The sequence below is a fragment of the Ascaphus truei genome, chromosome 1, assembly GCF_040206685.1.
Source record: "Ascaphus truei isolate aAscTru1 chromosome 1, aAscTru1.hap1, whole genome shotgun sequence".
NCBI classification, from domain to species: domain Eukaryota; kingdom Metazoa; phylum Chordata; class Amphibia; order Anura; family Ascaphidae; genus Ascaphus; species Ascaphus truei.
In genome coordinates, this window is record NC_134483.1 from 349856450 (window position 1) to 349880435 (window position 23986).

The 23986-nt window shown below is 42.7% G+C and overlaps 1 protein-coding gene across 3 annotated transcripts; it reads left to right on the forward strand.

Moving 5' to 3' along the window:
* Nucleotides 1-202: 202 nt before the first annotated feature.
* Nucleotides 203-23522, forward strand: UBE2D3 (ubiquitin conjugating enzyme E2 D3). Of its 3 annotated transcripts, none has more exons than XM_075609012.1 (8): nucleotides 203-790; nucleotides 16229-16292; nucleotides 16844-16875; nucleotides 19405-19482; nucleotides 19739-19844; nucleotides 20236-20329; nucleotides 20691-20740; nucleotides 21938-23522. In XM_075609012.1, the coding sequence occupies exons 1-7, from the start codon at nucleotides 767-769 to the stop codon at nucleotides 20737-20739; spliced, it is 447 nt and encodes a 148-aa protein (XP_075465127.1). In that variant the 5' UTR covers nucleotides 203-766; the 3' UTR covers nucleotide 20740; nucleotides 21938-23522. The 3 variants fall into 3 exon arrangements, with proteins under 3 accessions (XP_075465127.1, XP_075465144.1, XP_075465135.1); XM_075609029.1 differs by having other exon boundaries at nucleotides 206-425; XM_075609020.1 differs by lacking the exon at nucleotides 20691-20740 and having other exon boundaries at nucleotides 232-790.
* Nucleotides 23523-23986: the final 464 nt, after the last annotated feature.

Sequence of the window (23986 nt, forward strand, 5' to 3'; positions counted from 1 at the left end):
TTGAAAGCAAAACCAAGCCCCCATCTCTATATTAACTCTAAAATTTGTGTTTTATTCCTATTAGAGGCGACCGCCCTTTTCCTCCCGCCACGTCATTCCCGAGGTGACGCACTGCCGCGCCTCGTTTCATAACTGGCCTCCATTAAAAAAAAAAAAAAAAGTGAAAACCCGCCACTTCCGCTCATGCACAGCACATAGTGACGTCACCACTTTTCCAGCACCACACACCGCCATCTTATTATTATTTCAACTGCGCGGAGGTCGCTCTTCCCCTCGAGCACGCGCACGCATCTTTTTCCTCCAGCCCTCAACCATCCAACCAACATACTAAAGCGACCGTGACACGCGCACGCAGACGCACGCTCTGAAAGGGTGCGCGAGGAGGGCCGGCGCAAAAAGGAAGGAGAGTGTGAGAGAAGCGGCGGGTGAGAGACTAGAGGACCGAGCGGCAGCTGCTGTTGTGACGTAACGCGGCGCGTGACCGGGAAGCCCCTTGGGTCGCGAGGAGACAAGCCCGCACTGGGAACACGGCGCGCGACACCTGCGCGGGGGGCCAAAGTGAAGACACCCGCCGGGTCACTCACTGGTTATACATCATCATCACCTCCTCCTAACCTCCCACCCCCTGTCCAAGCCCTCCCTCCTGTCACCCGGTGTGGGCGGTTCCGGGCTGTAGCGTGTCCCGGATACTGTACAGGCCTCTCCCTCTCACCACCTCCTCCGCCCAACTCTCACCCGGACGCCCGGCGGCAGCAGCTGCAGCAGCATGGCACTGAAACGGATCCACAAGGTAACGATGCCGCCCGCCGTGTCTGTGTGTCAGCAGACCGGCCGGCTGGGGGGACGTGAGGGCGAGGGATTTGTCATTATATATTTATATACACGGTGAATGAGCGCCCGGGCCTGCTGCTCACACCCGCCCGGCGGGTGGATGTGAGGTGGCCTCACACCCGGCGGATGGATGTGAGGGGGTGTCACACCCGCCCGGTGTAGCAGTACAGCCCCGCCGGGTGAATTTTCTTTTTATACATGTATATATCTATCACATTTTTTTTATTTGTTTTACTTTGGGTTTCCTGGTCGGTGTCACATCCATACGCGATGTCATAATGGGGCGTGTAATATGTGTGTGTGTGTGTGTGTGTGTGTGTGTGTGTGTACACACGCATCAGGTACGATGTGTAGTAAATGTCATGTGTCCAGCACGGACTTGTGCACACCCTGGCCCCCAGTCATGACATGTCAGACACTATGTATGTATATATGTGTGTGTGTGTGTGTGTGTACACCAGTCTCCCCTCCCCCTCTCTGTGCTGGCTCCCGCAGTATAAGATGGCGCTGGCTGTTTCAGGCTCTGTCTCTAGCACACTGTATATAACACACTAATAGTGTGTATATATATATACACACACACGGTGGTGGGGTTATGTCTATACCACATACAGATGACGGGTGGTGGTGTAGAGGTAATATGAAGGCCCCCTCCTTGGTCTGGCTCCCTGTTCGCCGCCTGGTTTCTCTTTTGTTCGCCTCCCTGAGGCCGGGGAATTTGGGCATTGCACAACTTGGCCCTGCTGGTTATCTGCATGGTGGTGGCACACCGGGCTGAGGAGGGATTACTCCGTCTCCCCTTCCGCCTCGGTTTGAATATGTAACTAGATTTATACACGAGTATATCTCCCACACACACTATGCCATGTCATACACCTTTATGAACTGGTGTGCCATGTAATGTGCAGCTCACTTGGTCATATTTCTAATTATACTCGTACAGCTCACTGGGTGTATAGATATACACGCATCCTTCTCTCCCATTCTCTTCCGTGTGCTAAACCTGTACCCGAAATTGTCATCTATTTTTGTTTCAGTTTCTCTTGGGGGCATGTTGCATCCAGATAATGGGTTAATCTCCCGACAGGCTGGCATAGTTAATTGCCCCCCCAAACCCCCCAGTTCTGAGAGAAATCCCTCTGCATGTATGATTTGCACCTTGTTAAACTGGGCGTCCATGTTGAGGTTACTGATCGAGATGGTGGCATTGCAGACTTTATAGGAGAGGTTTGTGTAGCCTTGCAGCAGTGTTTGTTTGAAATATAAATATTTCATGGGTGGCTGGCTTCAAAACGTTTCTTACCCTGCAATGCCCAGTGACTGCACTCATGGAGGAGGGGAAGATTAATGTCTTCCCTTCATCCAAATGTGAAGAAAACTGAATGAATACTATTGTTTCCAGCTAGACAAGAAGCCCCAAGTACTATACATGTGACTTCTCAAGGGTATGTTCTGGTTACCAGAAAGGTGTTCACTCTACTTTAAAACACCCTGAGTGCTCACGAAATGTAAAATCTTTAAATTTTATCGTTGCAGTCTCACAAATGACATTGATATATTCTAGTTTAGAACTTAATGACAATTAGACTTGTGTATTTGGATTGGATTGCTTTTGAGTTGGGGCCTAGCTATTCCATTGCTATTGCGTTAGTTTTGCTTCTACATTTCTGTGTTTATATCCATGGTGCTAGATTAGTTTTCCTTCACTTGGGGCAATGAGGTACTTAACACATGGCCTCCATTTTGCCTAATATCAGCATTTAACTGTCCACAGCTTTGGCATTACTGTCTTTTTTTCTTTCATGTACAATTGAGCCCATAATGTCTTTATTTATATAGCGCCATTAATATACATAGCGCTTCACAGTAGTAATACACTTGACAATTACAGCAGGGCCCCGCTTCTCAGCCCTCCGCTTTTCAGCGATCCCGAGAAGGGGGCCAGCCGGGGTCGCGCATGCGCAGAACGGGCCGGCGTCGCGCATGCGCAGAACGGCGCATTGCTTGTCTGCGCATGCGCACCTAACAAAAATCGCCGGTTACACTTTCCGGCGATTTTCACTTTACGGCGGGTCCTCAGAGTGGAACCAGCCGTATTAGTGGGGCCTTCCTGTATATAAATAACCACAAATAAAACATGGCAAGAAGTGCATCAGATATAAAAGTAATATTGTGGATGAGGAGTCCCAATCTAATTGGTAGGGAGAACGTACATAGACAGTAGGAGGGCATTCTGGTGAGTGCGTCTGCAGGGGGCCAAGCTTTAGGTATCGTGTATATAGTCTTAGCCACAGTGCTGCTTATATGCTTCTTTAAGCAAGTGTGTCTAAGGCTGCGGCCAGGGTGAACGCTGGAGAGGGCGCAAGCGTTCACTCGGCTTCTCCCCGCGCGTTGCAGCAGGAGAGATCTGTGTCCTGCATGTAGAGGTGTGTGTGGGGGGGGCGTGGCCATGACATCACGGAGCTGTTTCGCCCTCATTGGGCTAACTGCTCACGTGACCGGCGGCCAGCGCATGAAGAGATTTTTCTGTTCCCTCCTGCATCGTCGGCGCCTCTGCTCCCGTGCGCGTTCGCGCACTCTATAGACAGCCATAGAGGCACATCTGTGATCGTGCCGTCTGTGGTCACGATTACCATAGCCACAGCCTTAGCGCTGACCGTGCGGTGCTTGCCGAGGTTAGTTTTGGCAAGTGAACTTGTCCCCGCTGACAGTGTGCGCAGACGGACGCTCACCCACTCCTGGCGCTTGCGTAAGCAAGACTTTCAACCACGCTCAACTTACCCACACTACCCCTCCCCCCCCTCCCTCCTGCGCGCTTGCGAAATAGGCAGGACACCTGGCGCTCATGCTTGGAGAGCTGATGACGTCACCACTCAAGCATGTGGGCAGTCAGCGGTAGCGTGGCCACAGCCTTAAGGTGGATCTTGACAGGAGGAGGTATAGGATTTTAACCCCATGCGATGCTAGCCAGGAAATGTCCATGTAATGGATATGCAGGTTAAAGAGTGTTCTCGTACTGTTTTTAAGTGTGCCTTTAATACATTTTTTGTACCTAGACCTTTGCAGTACTGGTCATAAGTTTTTCCAAGGCAGCTGCACCGCCTCTCACGATCTTTGCATTAAGGTGGATCTTAAAGGTGCATTAAGTATTGTTTGTTTATGTTGTAAATTGAGTAAGGCTTTTGAGCCTACAGTTTGTAAATCTATTAAGTATTAATAGTATTAAGAAACTACTGTACCACAAAAATAGCAGTAGACTTCACAAGACACCAGCTCCTACTTTTTTTTTCTTTTGCTTGCCATTGTGTTGCTTTGGAGACGTGCGGTTTTAGCGTATGCACCAACACATTCAACTTTTTTGGGTGGGGGGGGGGATGAACCGAAATGTACTGATTTTTCATAAAGTCTTAACAGTTGATATTTCAGGAATGGACACAACCTAGGGTGTCCCATTGGTTAAAAATTCTAGTATGTTAGATTTTAACACCAGTATTGTAGATGTCTAACTGTTTTAGTAGTTTGTAGCACCAGCCTACCCTAATTACAAGACTTTTATCAATTTCCAGCGTAGGACTGGCAGGTGGTCTAATGCCTCCATGATCTTAACACTTTATTGCCAAAGGTGTATGGTGTTTTTTTTGTTTATTATTATTATAATACTAATTTCCAGGTCCCTGGACCGTCTGAAATTTTAAACTGGAAGGGCTCACAACTGCAGTTTATTAAGCTTGGGTTTAGTATACTGTTAATTGTCCCTGATTAGTCCAGTGTTTTATTTTGTTCGGGTCAGTTCTGCTTTCCTTAAAGGGGCTTCCTGAACTTTAAGATTACATCCTGTTTTTGAATCTGTTTCTGAGGTCACATTTCTGCAGTCTTCCTTGTGCAATGTAAAGCAGCTGATTACATTTTTCTGTTTGGGGGTTGATTTTTTTTTTAAATTTTTTTTTTCTTCCTCCCCATCTACCTGTTGCATATACGGGAGTGTAACCCTAATTGGGTTACATTTGTTAGGTGTATTTCAGTATGTCAATTTTTAACCCTCAGCAGTTTTGCTCTGATGGAAAACTAAATAATCATATCAGATAGTAGGTTCCTGGATTTATATTTAAACAATTCTTAAGCAGATTTGGAAACCTTCAGTCAAATCTGGCATTTTAAAGTGACAATCAATACAAGAATTGAAACATTGCCACTGGGGTTGGCCTACTCTAACACCCAATAAAAAGCAGTGACATCATGAGATTACATTAAAGCTTCTGATTGGGTGACCCTGTAGCCATCTTTGTTTACTCACTCAAGAAGAAATTAAATATGTTGCCTATTTCAGTGTTGCTGGTTCAGATCTTGAGTCCCCCTGGTTTATAGACAATAAAAGTTTTATTGTGGGCAGACAAGGGGGTTGTTGCTGCTTTAAGGTACATCAACTAAACATAAATGGTCTCTATTAAAGGAATATTCTCTCAGTCCCACAGACTTACAGTACAATGTGTATTTTTCACCTCCGCATGTTATGCACATTTTGTGCATCCCGTTTAGCTTGTCCCAGCATTCTTGTGTACAGTGTGACTTTGTTCAATCTTATCCTTGTTAAGTGCTTTGGAAAATGATCCCATTTTTTGTTGCATTAAAAAGGGGTTTTACAGTCTTAAGTAATCGGAACTGCTTTATAATTTGGCCCTGACTTCTAGAACTTTCATATTGCTGCAGCATTCATTTCTCATTTAGAAATGGGCACTTACCTATCACCTAACAAATACAGTATGTATTTTGAATCGTTTTACTTTTTTAATCTAGACTTTTACATTCAAATGTTCAGGGTGTAAACCTCTAATGCAGAATGTTAACTGGTATGCTTTACTTGAACTCTTACCGCCATAATAATCTCTGGATCCTGGGAACCATTCCCCCTCCCGATGACCAACATGTAGTATGAAAAAGTATATCTGTATCTATCGCCACGTGCCATCCATTTTGTGTTGATCTCAATGGTACATTGCACAGCATGTCACAGGACAAGTGTAATGAGTCAAAATTGATTTCTCATCAAGATTTTGAAATGAGAAAAGTAGGTTTTTTTTTGTTTAGAGGATTTGAGTAATAAAATAGTAAATTGAACTGTAAGGGGTGTTACACATTGCTTTCAGAGACTGTCCCCCTCCACCATGATGACTTATTTCCATCAATATCACTGCTTTAAGTGATTAAAAAAAACAAAAAAAAACTCTGGTAGTCATGGGGCATGCCATGATTACTTAAACACCTTTATGAATATTACATCTAGACAATTAAACAAAATACCAAATTACTATAGATTGGCGTTATTAATAACCTTAGCATATGTATCATATAATTACACATGTCCTCTCAATCTAGTAATTTTGCGGTTTGATTATACCAACAAGGTAAATGTAACGCGTTTGGCAAGTCACTCTTGAAGGATTTGCAGATTGGTCATATTTAGCTAAAACAGACTGACTTGGTACCTTTTTAAAAATAGCAGGTATTTAATTACCTTACAAAACGTAATCTGCTTCCTTAACATTAATAGTCAAAAGGAAACCTTTCATTTGGCTTTTATGGAAAATAACATTTGCTTCTTTACACTGGGACCCTTGCAATTGTTTCCCCTGCTGTAAAATGTGGGTTTGTGCCCTGCCCACATTATAATTTACCACTTAGGCCTCGTCCGGGTGCAACCGAGCACGCTGGTGCTCGAGCGCCATGACGTCGGGCGATTCCTGCCAGCTAGTTGCGCGTGGGGGGTGGCATGGCCATGATGTCACGGAGCTGGTTTGCTCTCGATGGGCGAACCGCTCATGTGACGCGGCAGAATCAAATGTATTTTTCTGCAAGCAGCTGTGCGCACACGCTGGACAGACCTGTGGTCGCAAAAAAACATGCATTTTTATCATTGAAAATTACATCCTTCATGGGAGTCGGTTACACTTTAGGGACGGTTGGTGATGTGCAGTTAGGAAGCAGCTTTAAAGAAGTAGGTTGCTGATCTGAAGAGGATCTTGCCTCCCTTAATCTCCCTTGCCTCGCGCCCCCCACACCCCCTTACAGTATCAAGGATAGCAGAGCTCTTCCTTACCCCATTTTAGATTAATGGCACCGCTGCTTTCCTGTAGGATTGCTTTGCCTTGTTTGCCCCCTTAATAACGAATCAATTTCTGACCAGACAGAGAAGTAAGGGTGTATATTATGTTAAAATGTAATTAAATTGAAACCTGTGTAACCAAGGTATCTTTATTTAAATTTTATGAAGTGTATTTCCTGTTGAAATAATATTTAGCCTAATAAAGGCGATAAAGTTTACAAACTTTAAAAAAAAAATGTTTAACTTTAGTCACAAATTACCTGGTCAGTCCTTGTTTTATTGGTGAGCCATTCGGCACTACATATTTATTTTTTTGATGACTTTATGATCAAAGTAACAGTTAGGCTACGCTTATAGCGAAGCGACGGTGACGTCAAGCTGTGGTCGCTGAAAAAATAAAATTGAGATGACTTCCAGCAATCGCGACCAGGCCGTCGGGGGGGGGGGGGGGGTGGATGCGTGTTGTGAGGGGCGTGGATGGGCGAGTGTGTTGGGGGGGGGGGGGTGCGGGTGGGCGCGTGTGTTGGGAGGGGCGTGGTTGGGCGAGTGTTGGGAGGGGCGCGGATGGGCGCGTGTGGGTTGGGGGGAACGCGGATGGGCGCGTGTGGGTTGGGGGGAACGCGGATGGGCGCGTGTGGGTTGGGGGGAACGCGGATGGGCGCGTGTGGGTTGGGGGGAACGCGGATGGGCGCGTGTGGGTTGGGGGCACGCGGATGGGCGCGTGTGTTTGGGGGGGTGTGTGTGTGGTGGGGGCGCGCGCTGTCTGTCCATCACTTTCCTATGATTTTACAATAAACTCTTTCCCAAGCTCCGTTAATGCTGAGAATATTTGAGATGTGCTGAGAATACTTGATAAATACCATCCCATATATTTATGTAAAAAGAAACAATCTTGATATTTCAGTTTACAGTTAAATATATATTGAAACTCCTGGCTGCCTGTGAACACCGGTTGAAATTAGTTGAGTTAACCGTGGGCTCTCATGGTATTAAACATGATCTTGCATCATACAATTTGAACTTCAAATCCATTCTGGTTGTGTAGAAAAGTCTACCAAACATGCACATGCAAGAGTGGATATTCTCCCAGTGCTGACTGCAACTAATGCACAGCAAAGTGGTTGTCAATGGTGTTTCTTTACAATGCAATAAAGTTCCTGTCACTATGTGGATCTTAACCGCATCGGCTTTTCAGAGACATAACAGCAAAGGTAATGCAGCACCTCCCTATTTAATCGTCAATTGTTTTTGATTCTGCCCCTCTGCCTCAACATAAAGTTCTGAGGCAGAATAGCATCGAGGTATGTGCACAAGGCCACACCGCACCCTAAAAATATTTCATTTTTTTTTATGCAGCATTTGTGTACTATAAATGAATAAAACACCAGACAGTCTGCTTCCATTCATCCTGCATACAAAACAAAAAAAAAATTATAATTGGGTTTCTTAACGAATTTATAATTCGTGAATTTTTTTTTTTTTTTATCCTTTGGAAATGGGAGTTTGTCAGCTGAAAAATGGCGGTCCCTACTTTGATTAAAATTAATATAGTTGAATATTAGGTTACAAATATTGTTTTATGGATTAATAAAGGATCATTCTTCATTCAATTTTTTGGTGACCCACACTTTTGGCTGTGCGCCAGTTCTCCTTTCTCTACAAATAAGGCCTGGGACATAGTAGATTAAGCTGTGCTGAGCCGCGCTGAGCAGATGCACTTACCCCCTGCATCTGCCATCAGCGCGGCTTTAGCAGCCGCTTCCGCATGCGTGCGGAGACTCAGAAAATTTCAGCAGAGAGGCAAATTTAAAATTTGCCGCTCAGGGAAGCGGAGGAGCGGTCACGTGACCGCTCACATCCAATCGGAGCGAGGGACTAGCCCCGACTCCCGCTCCGCCTCCTCCCTGCCCGCAAAGCGCGCTCACTGCCTCGTCTGCCAGGACACAAAAAAGCTCCAGTTTGAGCAGGCGAGGCTGAACAGGAGCCAGATCAGCGCGGCCCGAGGCACCATGCCCGAGGCCTAAGAAACAACGGTATGTAAATAGTTGGCTTTAGAAAAGTTCAATTACCCAATTACTCTGCTAAAAAAAAATGTTGACCTCCTTTGAAATGCCATTTAAATATTCTTCCCCTTAACTTAACACTTATGACAGAGGCCAATAATGATATTTGGGTGAAGGAGCAGGGATTTTACCAGTGCAATTGTCCTACTCCATTCTAAGATCAAAAAAGAAATTGGTCGTCTTCCATATTTCATCTTGCTATGTTGCAAATTTGAATATGGGTGACTTGAAATATTTTCTTAATCTCTTGAATGTCACTGCCACTGTTCTGTATATTTTTTTTTTATTATTATTATTTTTTTTTTTTAATGGACTACTCCTCTAATTGGCGCTTGTGCTTTTTATGCCTTAAACTTTTTTCCTGAAATGCTTACAAAAAAAAATAAAAAAAATATAGTGAGCCTAAGCTGAATATAGGAGACCATATTTATTTTTTGGTGACTAACTTTCCTTTGAGATTGACTGTTTTTATAAACTTATTTACTTTCTTTTGGAAACCTAAAATGTTACACTGTTTAAAAACAAACATGCATTGAATTGTGAGAGGTCGGATGTTTATATAAAAAAAAGGAAAACTGGGGAACGCAGCATTATTGAAGTACTGAACATTGTACTTGGTTTTCGAGCAACATACACATGTAATTCTTGTGAATAGAAAAGTGCAAATTGTGCACAGTATATAACAATAAATTGTGAAATAAAATCCTAAAATTATAGTTTTTGTTCCTCCTGGGTCCCAGTGAAGCGCACAAAGCAAGTCACCCAACTCCTCTAATAGAGCACAGTGAAAAAGGGTACAACAGTGCAAGTGATGTTTAAATTTTAATTTTTTTTATTTAAAAATGATCCAACCAAAGTGAAAGAATGTTAACCCTACTCACAAGAATTTCATGAATCAAAATGGAGAATCTGGATCATTTCTGGCAGATCTCATTCAGATGTTACATGTAAAATAAAAGGCAAGGCGAAGACCGTGAACTATATTTTGAGACACCACAGCTCTATAAATAACTCACAATTGGCCCAAAGGGCAAGCGCAAATAGACCCCCTAGGTCTCACAAGGGAGGATGACTCCACAAACGCGCCCTGCTCTGTGGAGTCTCCATTCCTCCTTCCAGCGCGTGACGTTACCTCTGGCCGTAACGTCTGTACAGCAGTCGGGTCGATCGGTCATATGGCTGCTCCAGTATTCACCAAGCACAGGATCAATAAATAAAAAAAAAATTTGGGTGGGGTGGCACCTAAGGCTAAGGCCCCATTGCACGCGTCCACACGGCTGTCTTGCTTGCCGGCGGCGCATGCAACTCGCTGCACTGCGGTCTGCAGGAACCTTTTTTTGGAACGTGGCGGGGGGCTTGACCAAAACGGGTCGGGTGGGCGGGGTGTCGTGATGTGGGGGCGGGGCCATTACACACAGGCACACGCATGGTAACCCCTCTGCCGTGTTGCTTCTCTGCCTTTCTCCCCCCCCCCCCTCCTCCCCCCCCCCCCACCACCAAATATGCTGCTGCTGCCTCTCCTCCCCGGGAAGAAGACAAACTCAGCAGGAGCTGGCCGCAACCTTCCCAGTGAAACGGGCACCGGAGGGGAGGGATGTTGCCATGCTGAACCACACAAACCACGTTCCCCCCTTGCGTTGTGCCTGGCCCCATTTGAGGGGCGGCTCTTGTCCCTGCGGGCGCTCCAGCGGCGACCAAGCCTTAGGCCACGTTCACAATGGGGGCTTCGCGACGCTGTGTGCGCGCACCTCCGTCTGCTGGGCGATGTGATCATCCCCAGCAGACGGAATGATCCGACACAGGGCGATGTGTGTCAATATAGAGCATATATAATGCAATATACAGGCGGTCCTCGGTTATCCAACGGAATCCATTCTGGAAGTAGCGTTGGATAGTGAAACCGTTGTAAAGTGAGTCCCATGTTAATCAGTGGCGGTGAGTGTTGGATAACGCATTCAGGGTTGCGTTGTAAAGTGAAACGTTGGATAACAAGGACTGCCTGTAATGCATAATATAGTGTTTAGAGCATATACTGAGGGGAGTCCCCCGACCCTCCCATTTCGCGGCAGCGTTTTGGGTCAATTTCAGCAGCTAATCAATGTAAACGGCGGGACATTGATTGGCTGCTGAAACTGACGTCACGCTGCTGCAGCCGGAGATCATAGATTGAAAATACTCCCGCGTCTGCAGCAGCGTCGACAGCGTATTTTGCAGCCAATGGTAGTTTCCATGCTGAACACTACCATTGGCCGCCAGGCATCTGTGACGAGCGTGCGCGCATGTAAGCGCACGCACGTCGTGTAGCGTGCTGTTAGCGGGGTCTTAGGCTAAGGCCCCGCTGCCTCAGACCACGGGCCCGCACTGCAGACAGGCGGCGCGTGGAGAGGCTCTTGGGGCTCTTTTTTTTTTTTTTCCCAAGGGACCATTTTTGCGAGCAGGGGGGGGGGGGCGCGGCCAAAACGGGTGGGGAGGCGCGGCCATGATGTGAGGGGACGGGACCGCCCGTCAACCGTTCAGCCCCTCAACTCAGCCGTTCAGCCCCTCAACCGCTGAGCCCCTCAAATCCACACACAGACACACAGACAGGCACTCGGGCACATACATACATACACACAGCCACGCACTCACGCTGCTTTCCCCCCACTCTCTCCTCCCCGCTCCCCGAAGCCTCCACTCCTCATTGGCTCACAGCCACACAAAGGGATGCGTTGCCGCTTGGGATTACAATTCTCTTGAATCCCCTAGCGGCTGACGCGTCACAGCGTGTAGTGAGCTGTGCAGCCAGGGGGGACCGGCTCGGGAGGATTCCCCTGCTGGTGGGGAACGCTCGTGCGGCCGCCCGCGCCGCCGGGCGCAGCGGGTCCCAGCCCTTACAGCCTCTGAGCTAGCTGCTCAGCTTCAATCCTGTTAAAAACAATAATTTACCTGAATTGCTCCATTTAATGGAGCCTAAATTAAACAAATGGTGGTCTACTTTGTGAACAACCTGATACAGATCATTGATGCTCTATTATTTATGGATTTTGCCATTTATATGTTTTTAATTTTGCACCACTAACCCATCATACCCATAATTGCAAATGGTTCTTGGGTGCTGGGAGATTCCATAGTACTCCTAAATTGCAGCTCGAATGTGAAGTTCACAATTCCAGCTTTTAATTAAGGGCACCTAAAACATGTCACATCGTAACTTCTTTTTTTTTGTAGGTTTTTTCAATGTGTAACCGTTTCAATTGTATTCCTTGGTCCTGACCACTTGATGCCAAGTAATATAAATATTTTGAGTAAACTTGAATATAAGACAAGTTACTTAGGTAAGAGATCCTGTATTAATTATAGTGTCCAACTGAAGTACCTGGTATGTCCTGGGTATTTGCTAATTTCATAGGGGAGAGTCGGGCTGACTGCTCGCACAGCCATCCCGATCAAACTGAAGTGCGTTAGGCCACGCTTAGTCCTGGCGACGCTGCGGTCGCTGAAAAAATTGAATTGACTTCCAGCAATCGCGACCAAGCTGTCGCTCCTACTATAAGCGCACACAACGGATTCAATACATTTGTTTTGACTTGCCGTCGCCGGGACTATAAGCGCGACTTTAGTTTGCAGCATCCAGTTGCGATGACATTGTGCGGATGTCTGGTGGCATTTTTTTTCCTGCCTGACACCCGGTGCTGTAAAGGTTAAAGACTGTTGCTTTGCGTCTAAGGCTTTATTGGTCAGGTCTGAGTAATCAAGCCGTTTTTGTATGTAAACAATATTTCGGGTATCGTTACGCTTTTCAGGGGAAGGGGGTATGAGAAAAATGTCTTTCACCAAAAATGGAAAACTGAGTTTCAGAAGATAGATGTAAATGACCTTAAGGAGGTACTGCATTTGTAGGGAAGCTGTTGTTTCCTGACCTTTTTTATATGCTTTTCTGTAAAAGTATTTAGGAATTATCCTCAACTTAATTTTTACTCCATTATTTTCCTAAGTACACTGTCCAATCAGAAAATGTAAAACGGCGCCTTTTGGATTTTGTTAACTAAAGATATTTAAGTCTATTATGCTCTAGGACTAGTGGTCTTACATCTTTACTGAATTACTGACATCCATTATTTAGGATTGGTTATGGGTGTTCTGACATTTTGGTGCTTGTGTGAAGTGTTTCTGGCGCTTGTAACATGAATTTCTGGTGCTCTTTGCGTAGCTCAATTTCAAAGTGCGGGGAAACCAGTTTCAGGCGAGGAGAATCCTGCTTGTGCAGCCAACACAACATAGACAAACAATTTATTCAAGGTACAGGTCTTCTCTAAGACAGAGATACAAACTAAAGCTTTACTCGCAAGTTCATAATGAAGTTCTCCATTTAAAGCCTGCCGTTCAAGCTGCCGTAAAAGAAAAAAAAAAAAGTTTCCATTGATATGTACATCAGTTCACTCAATAAGTAATTTGCTAAATTGCCAATCCATTCTACTATGATCGATCGGTGAAGATTTGGCTTGGGGGTTCACTAAATGGCAGTCCAGCAAGAAGACCAAAGATGCAAATTCTGTTCGGAAGATCATGTGATCAGACAGTCACTAAATACAATTGGTGCACTGTTAGAGGGCAGGGCTCAAAAAGGGGTGTGCCAGAGCCTGTTTCAGAAGAGGAAGAGGATGTGACTTTGTAACTGGTTAATTAAAAAAAAGCCTTTCTGTTTCTATAGCAAAGGGTACAAAAATTCTCATAGTACAGAACTGATTTGTTAAAATAAACACATGTAGGATATTGCTTGAACTGCAGGTTTAATGTGACAACCAAGAGCAATGGAAAGACAGTTTCAGGTCCCATCTTTACCTTGCATCAGGTGAACCGTTGTTTTTTTCCCCACTTCTTGGCTGTCACATTAAATGGAGGACTTCATTATGAGCTTGTGAGTAGAGCTCTACTTTGTGTCGCTCTCAGAGGAGACCTGCACTTTGAAGAAATGTTTTGCTCGTTGCGTGGCTGGCACGGGTTCAGTACAATTTCAGAAACCCCGTTTTTGTTCATTGACACTGGCATTTCTCTTCCCAGTTTAAGTTGTGTGCCAAACTACAGCACACTTGTATGTAATGTATTTGAAAACTAACTCAAACATTGATTTATACTTTTGTTTCGTTTTTAATCTAAAATGTTTGTTTTCACCCCCCCCCCCCTTCAACTGTGGGATTATTTGTTTCTCAGCTGATGCCATGCTTAATGTCCTTCCCACTTGTTTAAAAAAACAAACAAAAAACGAAGGAACAAAAAAATAAGTGAAGATGCGTACCATGTCCTTGCTTCTCTCTGACATGCGCAAGTTTGAAACTTGCAGTGGTCCTCACGGGTAGCAGGCCTAGTGTCATCTAGGTGGGAAATTACACTTGTGGCCTGAGTGCAGGTGCACTACCCAGCCCAACTAACAATTATTAAGTCTTTATAGGGCTAATAGTATAATATCCATTCTTTGAAGTGACCAAAGGTGACACTTATCCAGCTTGGATTACTGGTCATAAGTTTTTTTTAACTTCAGGTTAAATAAAACACTATGCCGTGACATGCAAGTCTTGGATTTACAGAACACAGTCACTTTTGGAAGTAACTATGCTATTTAAAAAAAAAAGTTACTTTAAGCTTCATGCCAATTTAGTAAGTTTTTAGTTTGTGTGTGTAATATTAAAATATATATATATATATATATATATATATATATAGATATATATATATATCTATATATATATATATATATATATATATCTGTATGCTCACCTGCATGTCTTAGGCAGGTCTGCAACCCCGCCTTTCCCCATCATCACCCATCACCCAGCATACAGCACTTCCACTGCAGCAAGGGATTCTGGGAAATGACATGCAAATGAGCACAGTGTCACTTTTTGCCTCAATAACCATTTTTAACATGGTTCCCTATAGGCTTAAGCTTGCTGCATGGTCACAGCTTTGAGCACAGCCAGGGTTAAGGTGCATACCCAGAAAACCACCCACAGACAGCTGTTTCGACCTTGATGGGTCTCATCAGTGTGGGGTTGATTTTACTGGGAATGCAAGAGAGGCTATGGGATATATACATATATACATATATACATGCGCAATCTTGAACCCGTCTTCCTTCTCCAACATTTGTCCCCTAAAGGAAACTGAACTTTTGGGTTTGGCAATGTGCACAGCTTTTTACAGATGATGCCTTTTTAAAACGTTTGTTTGATTTACTTTAACATAGTGGCTACATCAAGGATCTGGCACTCGAGGTGACAGTGACGATTTTGACCGTAGCTTGTTTTCTACAGGTGATCTGGCATGCAGGGAAACTGAAGAATTTTTTTTTTTTTTTTGTGATCATGATGCTATGGCATCAGGCACTCAAATGGTTAAAGGAGTCTTTTCTCCCACCAGGCCCACTTCTTAATGTTACATGGGTGGTATGCAGGGTCCCCAGAACTGAAGTTTTAATTTCAACTCCAGGGACCACCTGGTCCCAAAATACATACCAGGAAAGCGATCACCAGTAGTACTTCCTGGCTGTTAAAACCCCCTACCTCACAATAGGATTTGCGGTTTCCGATTGACCTGCGTATGTATCACAGGTGATAAAAATACCATTTTGTTTCACTTGGTGTGGATGGTACTAACTGTCCCCACAGCTGAAATTAATGCTTTTCATTTCCAGAGGCTCCCTTGCTTCCCACCTATTTATTAAAGAATAAAGGGCAGTGATGTATCAAAACAAGTAGATGGAACTGCTGCTGTAATCATTACGTTAAGCAGTTTCTTTTGCAATTTTGTCTTTATGTTGGTAAAAAAAAAAAAACGTCAACTTCCTTCCTGGTAATCAGGGGTAGTATCCTATTAACACGGAAGTGGAATGAACGTGTTCCAAGATTTGAACATGGCGACTATATTGGTAGGCGTACATGCAGGTGTATATCCCAAGAATACCACAGAATAAGGAATCTAATCTTTAGACTGCACACTGGTGCTTGTTTGACCTTTTTGCTGCATTAAGGGCACACTACATTACTGACCTTTCTGGCAGCCCATTTTCAACCTCCCCCTGTTCGGATTCGAACTCACTATCTCTTCCAAGTATCAGCTTAAACACTGCACACCCCACCTCTGTGAGCCAGCAACAGGTTAGCTGGCTTTAATAGGCTATTGCATTGTTTAAAGAGGCCCTTATCACCTGAATTGAAGGGGGGAGGAATAAAGTTAACCTGAGTTTTCTTGTTTGCAGGAACTGAACGATTTGGCTCGTGACCCTCCTGCACAGTGTTCCGCAGGCCCAGTTGGAGATGATAGTACGTAGCATTCTGGAGACTATTTTACTGCAGTTCTCAAACTTTTCCTGTTTAATAATGTGGAATTATAGCTTTTGTTTGTCATCGTAAAGATGACACCCATTGTACATGTTTTCAGATGCCACAAAGATTGGTATTCAGCTAGTGAAATGTCCATGTGGCTGTTGCCAAAAAAATTACTTTGTTGTGCTTTAGTCCTATTACTATAGTAGCTCACTTGAGTAAAACAAATATGCATTGGCATCAGTCAGTACATTCAAAGAGGAGCGCAAAAAGAACTGATAGAGTACACGAAGAATGATCTGCCTCATGGGGAATTCTGATTGAACATACATTGTAAAGCTGAAATTGCCTAAGACCTTGTATGGCAGGTTTGCTCCGCATTGAAAGGGTTAATGGCAATGAACATTATATACAATTGGTATTCTGGGATTACTTGAAAACATACCTTTAAAATAAGAGGTAATTCAATGTATGTTTCCTGGTAAAATATTTTATAAATAACAAACTCTGGTACAAGTCATTTTGTAACACTGTTTTTCTTTCCTCAGTGTTTCATTGGCAGGCAACAATTATGGGACCGGTAAGTATTGAACCTAATTTAAACCTGGTTAAAAAAAAAAAAAAAAAAAAAACTACTTGTAAATCTGAATTACAATTAAATAAGACATTGAGCACATGAGTTTACACAAATTACTCCTTTATAAATCCTAAACCAGTTGAGCTTTTATTCCATTCTGTGCATTTAACAATTTTTTCTGGGTAGCTTCTACTGTGTTGCCGTTTTCCCATGTATAAGGCTGCGCTAATAGTGCCGGTGACGTCAGGCTGTGGTCGTTGGAAAAATCAAATTGAGATGACTTCCAGTGATTGCAACCAAGCGTTTACTAGAAGCGCACGCGACGGCAACAATGCATTTGTTTTGACGCGACGTCGCCGGCACTATAAGCACAGCCTTACTCCTAATTCAGCATACATATTTTATCCATGCTTGCCAAAGTAAAATAGTCCAATAATGTACTCGGTCATACATGTCACTTTAGTCTTGAAAATCTATTTTTGTTTTTCCAGTCCCTTTCCAAGAAATGTTTTAGTGGCATAAATTAGCTCAAAGAAAATACAATAAATCCCTTTACAATTTTACAAGACATTGACACTATTGCACATTTAATCCATGGCTGTTGGCTACTACAGTTGATGTATATGAAATTAACCAGACATCATGGGGCTGACATTTTGTACCTCGCAGTGTCCCTTGCCACAATTAAATTGAAAGTATATTGTAAACTTGACTTTAAATGTTAGGCTATAAGAGCTGAGGGGCGCAAGATTGTTTTCAGGGTGGGCTGCGGCAGTTGCGAGGCCCCGTGCTCTTCCCCAAGGCATTTCAATGCCCGGGTATCGCGTGGGGCCTCTGAAACTATTCTTACCTTGTCTGCGGCAAGGCAGCGTCATGTGACCCCGCCGCGTCATTTGATGCCGGAGACGAGGTTAGGGAGGGAAGCAGGCAGCGGGGAAAGATTGCGCACCCCCTGCATTAGAGCAGTTACTCTATCTATACATTTCACAGTAACAGCCCTTGTACGTGCACAGCATATTTTATTGTTTGATTAGTAGCCTGATTTTCAGAACAATTAAGTTTAGTACTTTTTCAGCTGTATAAATGCACATGGTGTAAGTTTTTCCAATGCTGCATTCCTAAAAATGTAAGTTCTGGATGTACAAATACTTATTTAAAATGCAGGCTTGTTGACCGCTAGCAATTTCTGGCGAAAAATGTACTGAACTCCAGTATTACTTACAATATTTGTCAGTCCTGTAGTATGTTTCGGATTTGGAAAAATAGTGCTTTCGTGGGCTTAAAAATGGCCACCATAAAGCTGCTCCCTAACTGAGCCCCCTGATCAGCTAAACTTTGATCCATGCAGCATTATTTATACACTCTCGATGAGCCATGGGTATCTGTTAAGAGCAGTATGCATTTTTGTATTGTGTGGTATATTGTGCTTTTTTGGACCTATATTTGTAAAGCAATGAAACTACCATCTTTAATCCCGTCTCCAAATTTTTTGAGAATGAGTATGGCTTTCAGTTTACTGCAACTCCCGTGTGATAAGCGGACTGCACCTTTACCTTTCATGGTGTCTTAATTGGTGTTTAATTTCTGTTTTTGGTGGTTAATTTCTGTTTTTAGTGTATTTTTGCTGCGCATCTCCCATGGCACTTGCGTTACATTTAGGCCTCGTTCAGGGTGTCAGCTGCAGGACTCGGAGGGAGGGCGTGAGGGAGGCAGTGCTGCAGTTTGCTGGGCGATCTGTGTTTATCCCCCAGCAGACTTTTCAGCGTTGGGGAGGGGGCGGGGTTACACACGGCAGGGTAAGTATCCAAGTTGCAGTCATGAAATCATTCTGAAGAATGATTTCATTGGCTGCCTTGGTCCCTGTGACGCTGCTGCAGTTCCAAAAAACGAAATTTTCGTTTATTGAAACTGTAGTCAGCTTGAACTCCTGGCTTCGGAGACAGGGCGGTTGCTACCCTGAAAACCAGTATTCAAATTGAATACTTTGTTTCTCACGGCAGCACACCCTCCCTCCGAAGCCAGCACCCTGAACGAGGCCTTAGTATGCGGCCTTGCTGATTGTGAAGATGTACAATCCGTGGAATATTACTACTCTGTCAGGGAATAGAATTACTGACTGGAATGGAAATACCTTTCCAACCACATGGTTTTTGAGATTTACAATGTTTACAAGTGTATTGTAGGCCTCACCATCAGCTATGCCTATGTGTTTTATATTTAAAAAAAATGTTACGTGGGACATGACATATTTACAATGCTTTAAAAAAAAAGTTCACTGCTTTACAGTAAAACTGTTTTGTAACTAGTAAGTTTTAGATATAGATACATATAGATAGAATGAAATATATAAATATATATCTCTGCAATAAAGGAACTTTCTTTATGTAATCCGTGTTGGGATGCCTTTTTGTAATTACTCATGGCTTTATCCTTTTAATCTTTGAACTGTTGGTAGAAGTATCTGCCGGCAGCTATTTAGAGCTAAATGTTGTGTTATCAGTCTATATTTAAACTTGATATTTCTTTTGACAGAATGACAGTCCATATCAAGGCGGTGTGTTTTTCTTGACTATTCATTTCCCAACAGACTACCCCTTCAAACCTCCTAAAGTACGTATTTCTGTTTGTAGTGTTTCTTTTTAGTGGCATACTTCATATTGTATAAACATGTTAAGGCAGTACACTGGTTTTACAGAGGCAAGTTGTGGCTTATCCCACACAATGGCAAGCGATGCTCATTACCTTTTAATTGGATGTTGCGGTGAGGCAAGTCTTGGCAAAAGGATGCAAATGGCATATTCCTTATGTCCTTGTTTTAATTAAGTTGTACAACTTTTTGAAGAAAAAAAAAATTCTGTAATCTTAGGTTGCGTTTACAACGAGAATCTACCATCCAAATATTAACAGCAACGGCAGCATTTGTCTTGATATTCTCAGATCGCAGTGGTCCCCAGCTTTAACTATTTCTAAAGGTAAGCATAATATTTCATCCAAGAAAGTTTCATCAGCAGGTGTGTACCTATTCAGTTGGCATTAACACTTTCTCCATTAGGTGAGCATGCAACATATGGCACAAGTGAATCCTGCACGGAAGCCATAATTATATGGCTTAGAATCCAACACTTAGATGCAAGTACTGACCTTGATTGAAATCACCAAGCTTTGCAGAGCTTGGCGCTTGAATCTGGTTCTTGGTTTGCATTATTGGCACTAAGCTGCCATGTCTCCCTTGCTTTGCATGGTCTAGTTTGTTTTGAGGCGTAACTTAATATTAATTAAGCATGCTGCTTATATTTTGTATAATATACATTTGCACATCCTAATGACCAAATGTCTTTTTTTTTTCTTTTTTTTTTCTTGCAGTCCTTTTGTCAATTTGTTCACTGTTATGTGACCCAAACCCAGATGACCCTCTAGTGCCAGAGATTGCACGGATCTACAAAACAGATAGGGAAAAGTAAGTATGGCTTTAGTTGCGTGGAGACGCTTACGTCGGTCGGAAAGGGCTTCAGTTGTCCACTATACCTAAACATATGAACTATAACACTCCAGTGCGAATTAAATTATTTAAATCTTTTAAACCGAACATATGAAGGGCAAAGCATCTGTTGCAAACTATTTTGTCCAGTTCATCTCAGTTTGTCTGCTTGTGATTATATTTGGAAGTCATTTACATTCCTATTGACCATTTACACCTTTCCAAGTATTGATCCAGCCAGTCACGCAATGTGGGGCACACTCCTTGTCCGGTATAAAGCAGTGTACATAAATGTATTTTAGAGTGGACAATTCCCAAAGTTGTACTTTTAATTCACTAGGTACAATAGGCTAGCAAGAGAATGGACAGAGAAATACGCTATGCTGTAGGGTAAGAGTGTCTTAGTTTGTTGTGATTAACAAGACTGCAAGCACATGAGTGGTGCATGGTTTAAGACACTTTAATTGCTTCTGCATCCACTGCCCTTTTTCAAGTACAGTATGTTTACTTGGTTTTGTGTAATTGTTTAGCCCATGATGATGAAACTGCATGGCTAAAGGAATGTTTTTAGTGTAACAAGTTATTGGAGCTCTACTTGCAGTAGTACCTTATTGTAAAGTTGCCGTTTCATACTACAAATATCACAAGATTACCGGTTTCACATGGCTTTGAACCATTCACCTATATGGATTTGTTTTTCTATTTAACGACCACATTTTGTTCTAGTTTTAGATTTGACATTGTTTTTGTTGTGTTGTATTCATCTGCTTTCCTCTATATAGGCATTTGAAATTGAGTGGCTTGTGTAAAGGTTTTCTATGGCAACAATATTAACACTCTTGGCCATAGGCCAGGCACTGCTTTGCAAAAAGATTTGGGTGTATGCTAGTGAATTTTGGTGTCCAGCATTGAAGAGGTTAAGAGGCTTCTGGCTAATCTGCCAATGGGTTGGTACTGCGGGAGGAGGGCCTTTGACAATAAATCTGTTTTTGAAGTGAAAGCTGAAGTTACCAAAATAACCTGCTTACTAGATGTGCTACATTGTACTCATGTTTAAATATATTCTCATTTTGACTGAATGCAGCATGTTGATGGCATCTATACATGTTTAATTGACTTTCCATTAATGTGCTATAACAAATTTGTGCTCCTCATGCACTGAAGTATCCTAAAGGGAACAATGGCTGCAGTATTTTCATGTGAAAGATGACTGCCTCCGCTTTGTTTTTGCCTTAATTTTAGGACCAAAGCTTGTCTCGTTGATGAACAATTTAAAGTGTTTACCCTGAGGGAAATTCACGATCGCTGAATTTACTTTTGACACAGTAATTCTAAAACCTCAAACAAATCATTCCAGTTTTACTGCCAGAGAGAATTCCCATAATATGTCTGTTAAATGATTGAAGAATTATTGACTATTTAAAGGAGCCATTGTTCCTTGGTTAAATAATTTAGTTTAATGCCCAATTACTGGTCATGCAATTCAACAAGTGCATTTTAAAGATTGAATTTGTTTCTGCCTCAACTGAATTTTTTTAAATTAATTTATTCTCTTCCCCCCTCTTCCCCCCCCCCCCCCATTTTCAGGTACAACAGAATAGCCCGGGAATGGACTCAGAAGTATGCCATGTGATGCTACCTTCAAGTCTGAATAACCTGCATTATAGCTGGAATAAACTTTAAATTACTGTTTTTCCCCCTCCCTTTCAGACCTCATCTACTTACCTTTTCCCCCCTCCCCCTTTTTTTTTTTTATTTTATTTTTATTTTTTTGTGCTGCCTCCCCTTCATGCACATGTTCACATGGGAAGACTAGTTCAGCATTGGACAGAAACTGCTCTAGACTGTCAAGTAGTTGCCAGAATACAGTTGCCCAAGATTCATAATCTTTTCAAACGGAGCATGTGTTATACGTGGCTAACGTCTTCACTTTAACTTGGTTATGAGACTAAACCCATCCTTCATTTCTCAAAGAAATGGTGAAGAATAGCGCCTTTTGTTGGGGGAGGTGTTAGACAGGGGGGATAAAAAAATAATGCTCAATTGTCAAGCATCGTAGGATGCAGCATTATGACAACATCAATATTTGGTCATACTTTCCAGTGTTAGACATTTGAGATTTCATGATGTACTTTATGCTCATAACTGATGTTTTGGGTGGAGAGTTGGTGTTGAAAATGTATAGCATCAGCAGAACAGAAAAAATGTGATGTATTTTATGCATGTCAATAAAACATGACAAATGGAAATTGGAAGGTGACGCCCCGTTGAATACCAGAATAGGATCAAAAGCATTTTGTAATTTTTCATTTGAGAATTTCTTTGGAGGCTCTGAGCTATTAGTTAATCTATCTTCCAAAACACTGTTTAATATAGCACTGAATAAATGATGCAAGCGTCAATGGATGACTGATCAACTAATAGCTCTGTTAGAGAAAAAAAATCTTCAATAAAGTTGCATAAACCAATGTGTTAGCTGCCTGACTTAATCAATGTTTGCAACATTTTTTTTCTTCTTTTGTAAATTCAACAAATCTGTGTATATAAAGTTTGATTTTCGACTTCAAATGATGGTGTAAAGTTCAAGAGAACAGAAATATTTTCCTATGTTCATTTAGTCGTTGGTCAGCATAGTGTATGCAGAATCTAATAACTCTGCCCTTCTAAAGCAGCATATTCAGCATTGAGCGTTGGACACGACAAGGGAGGAAGTGGGGATAGGTTATGGACCTAGGTAAGGAACTGGGTCTACTAAAGACATGAGTCATTCATAGTGTCTTGTCAATTGATGCATTGAGTTTCCAGTCTCTGGGACATTCAGCTGGTTAACCCTTATGTAACTTGGGAGAGCCACCAACACACTGCTCTGCAATGTGAAGTGGGCATTTCCAGGGCTGAAGGGTTAAAATTCGTACGCAAGTACTAATTCTTCACGCCCAAATCCTGCTTGGCATGTGGGAGTGTTGTCGTGGGGCTTGTTTAAAGTGGTCTTAATTTTTTTTTCCTTGTATGTGGGATGTTCATTAGGTTGAAAGGATTATTTGCTCTGCTGTTTACAGAAATACATTTTAGTGCAAACAAGTTTAATCTATCTAGGTGACTTATCATGAATGAATAAAAAAGCAGTACTGTCGTTTTTCATTTCACAATAAAAAGCTGTCTGTGCCATTTAGTTCTTCCCTCTTTGTTGCAATATGGACACATCTAGACTAGTTCTCTATACTGACCACAGTTCACTTTATGGATAGGGCAGTTAAACGTGATAAAATACAAACACAAAATGAGATGTTTTAAGCTTCTGGGAATTAATTAATGTCATTTTTTTAGGTTGGTATCAGTTGGTAAGTAATTGTCGCCTGTAGAATGTTAAACGTACAAGTAACAAACTAAAGTATTTACTGATTCGTTTGTCTGACTTACAACACGTTGCAAATATTTTGGAAGGAGTGAGCCACTTCAAACTGGCAAGCTTATTTTTGACCACTGAATGGTTAGAGCCTCCATTAACTAACCTACTGTCCACTAATCATAACCAAATGCAGTGCTGGATGAACGGCATTCCAATGTAACATAACATACAGTCTAGATGTTTATTTCAGCTATAGTGCATTCTAGTACAGTTGGTGCTTTGGAAAG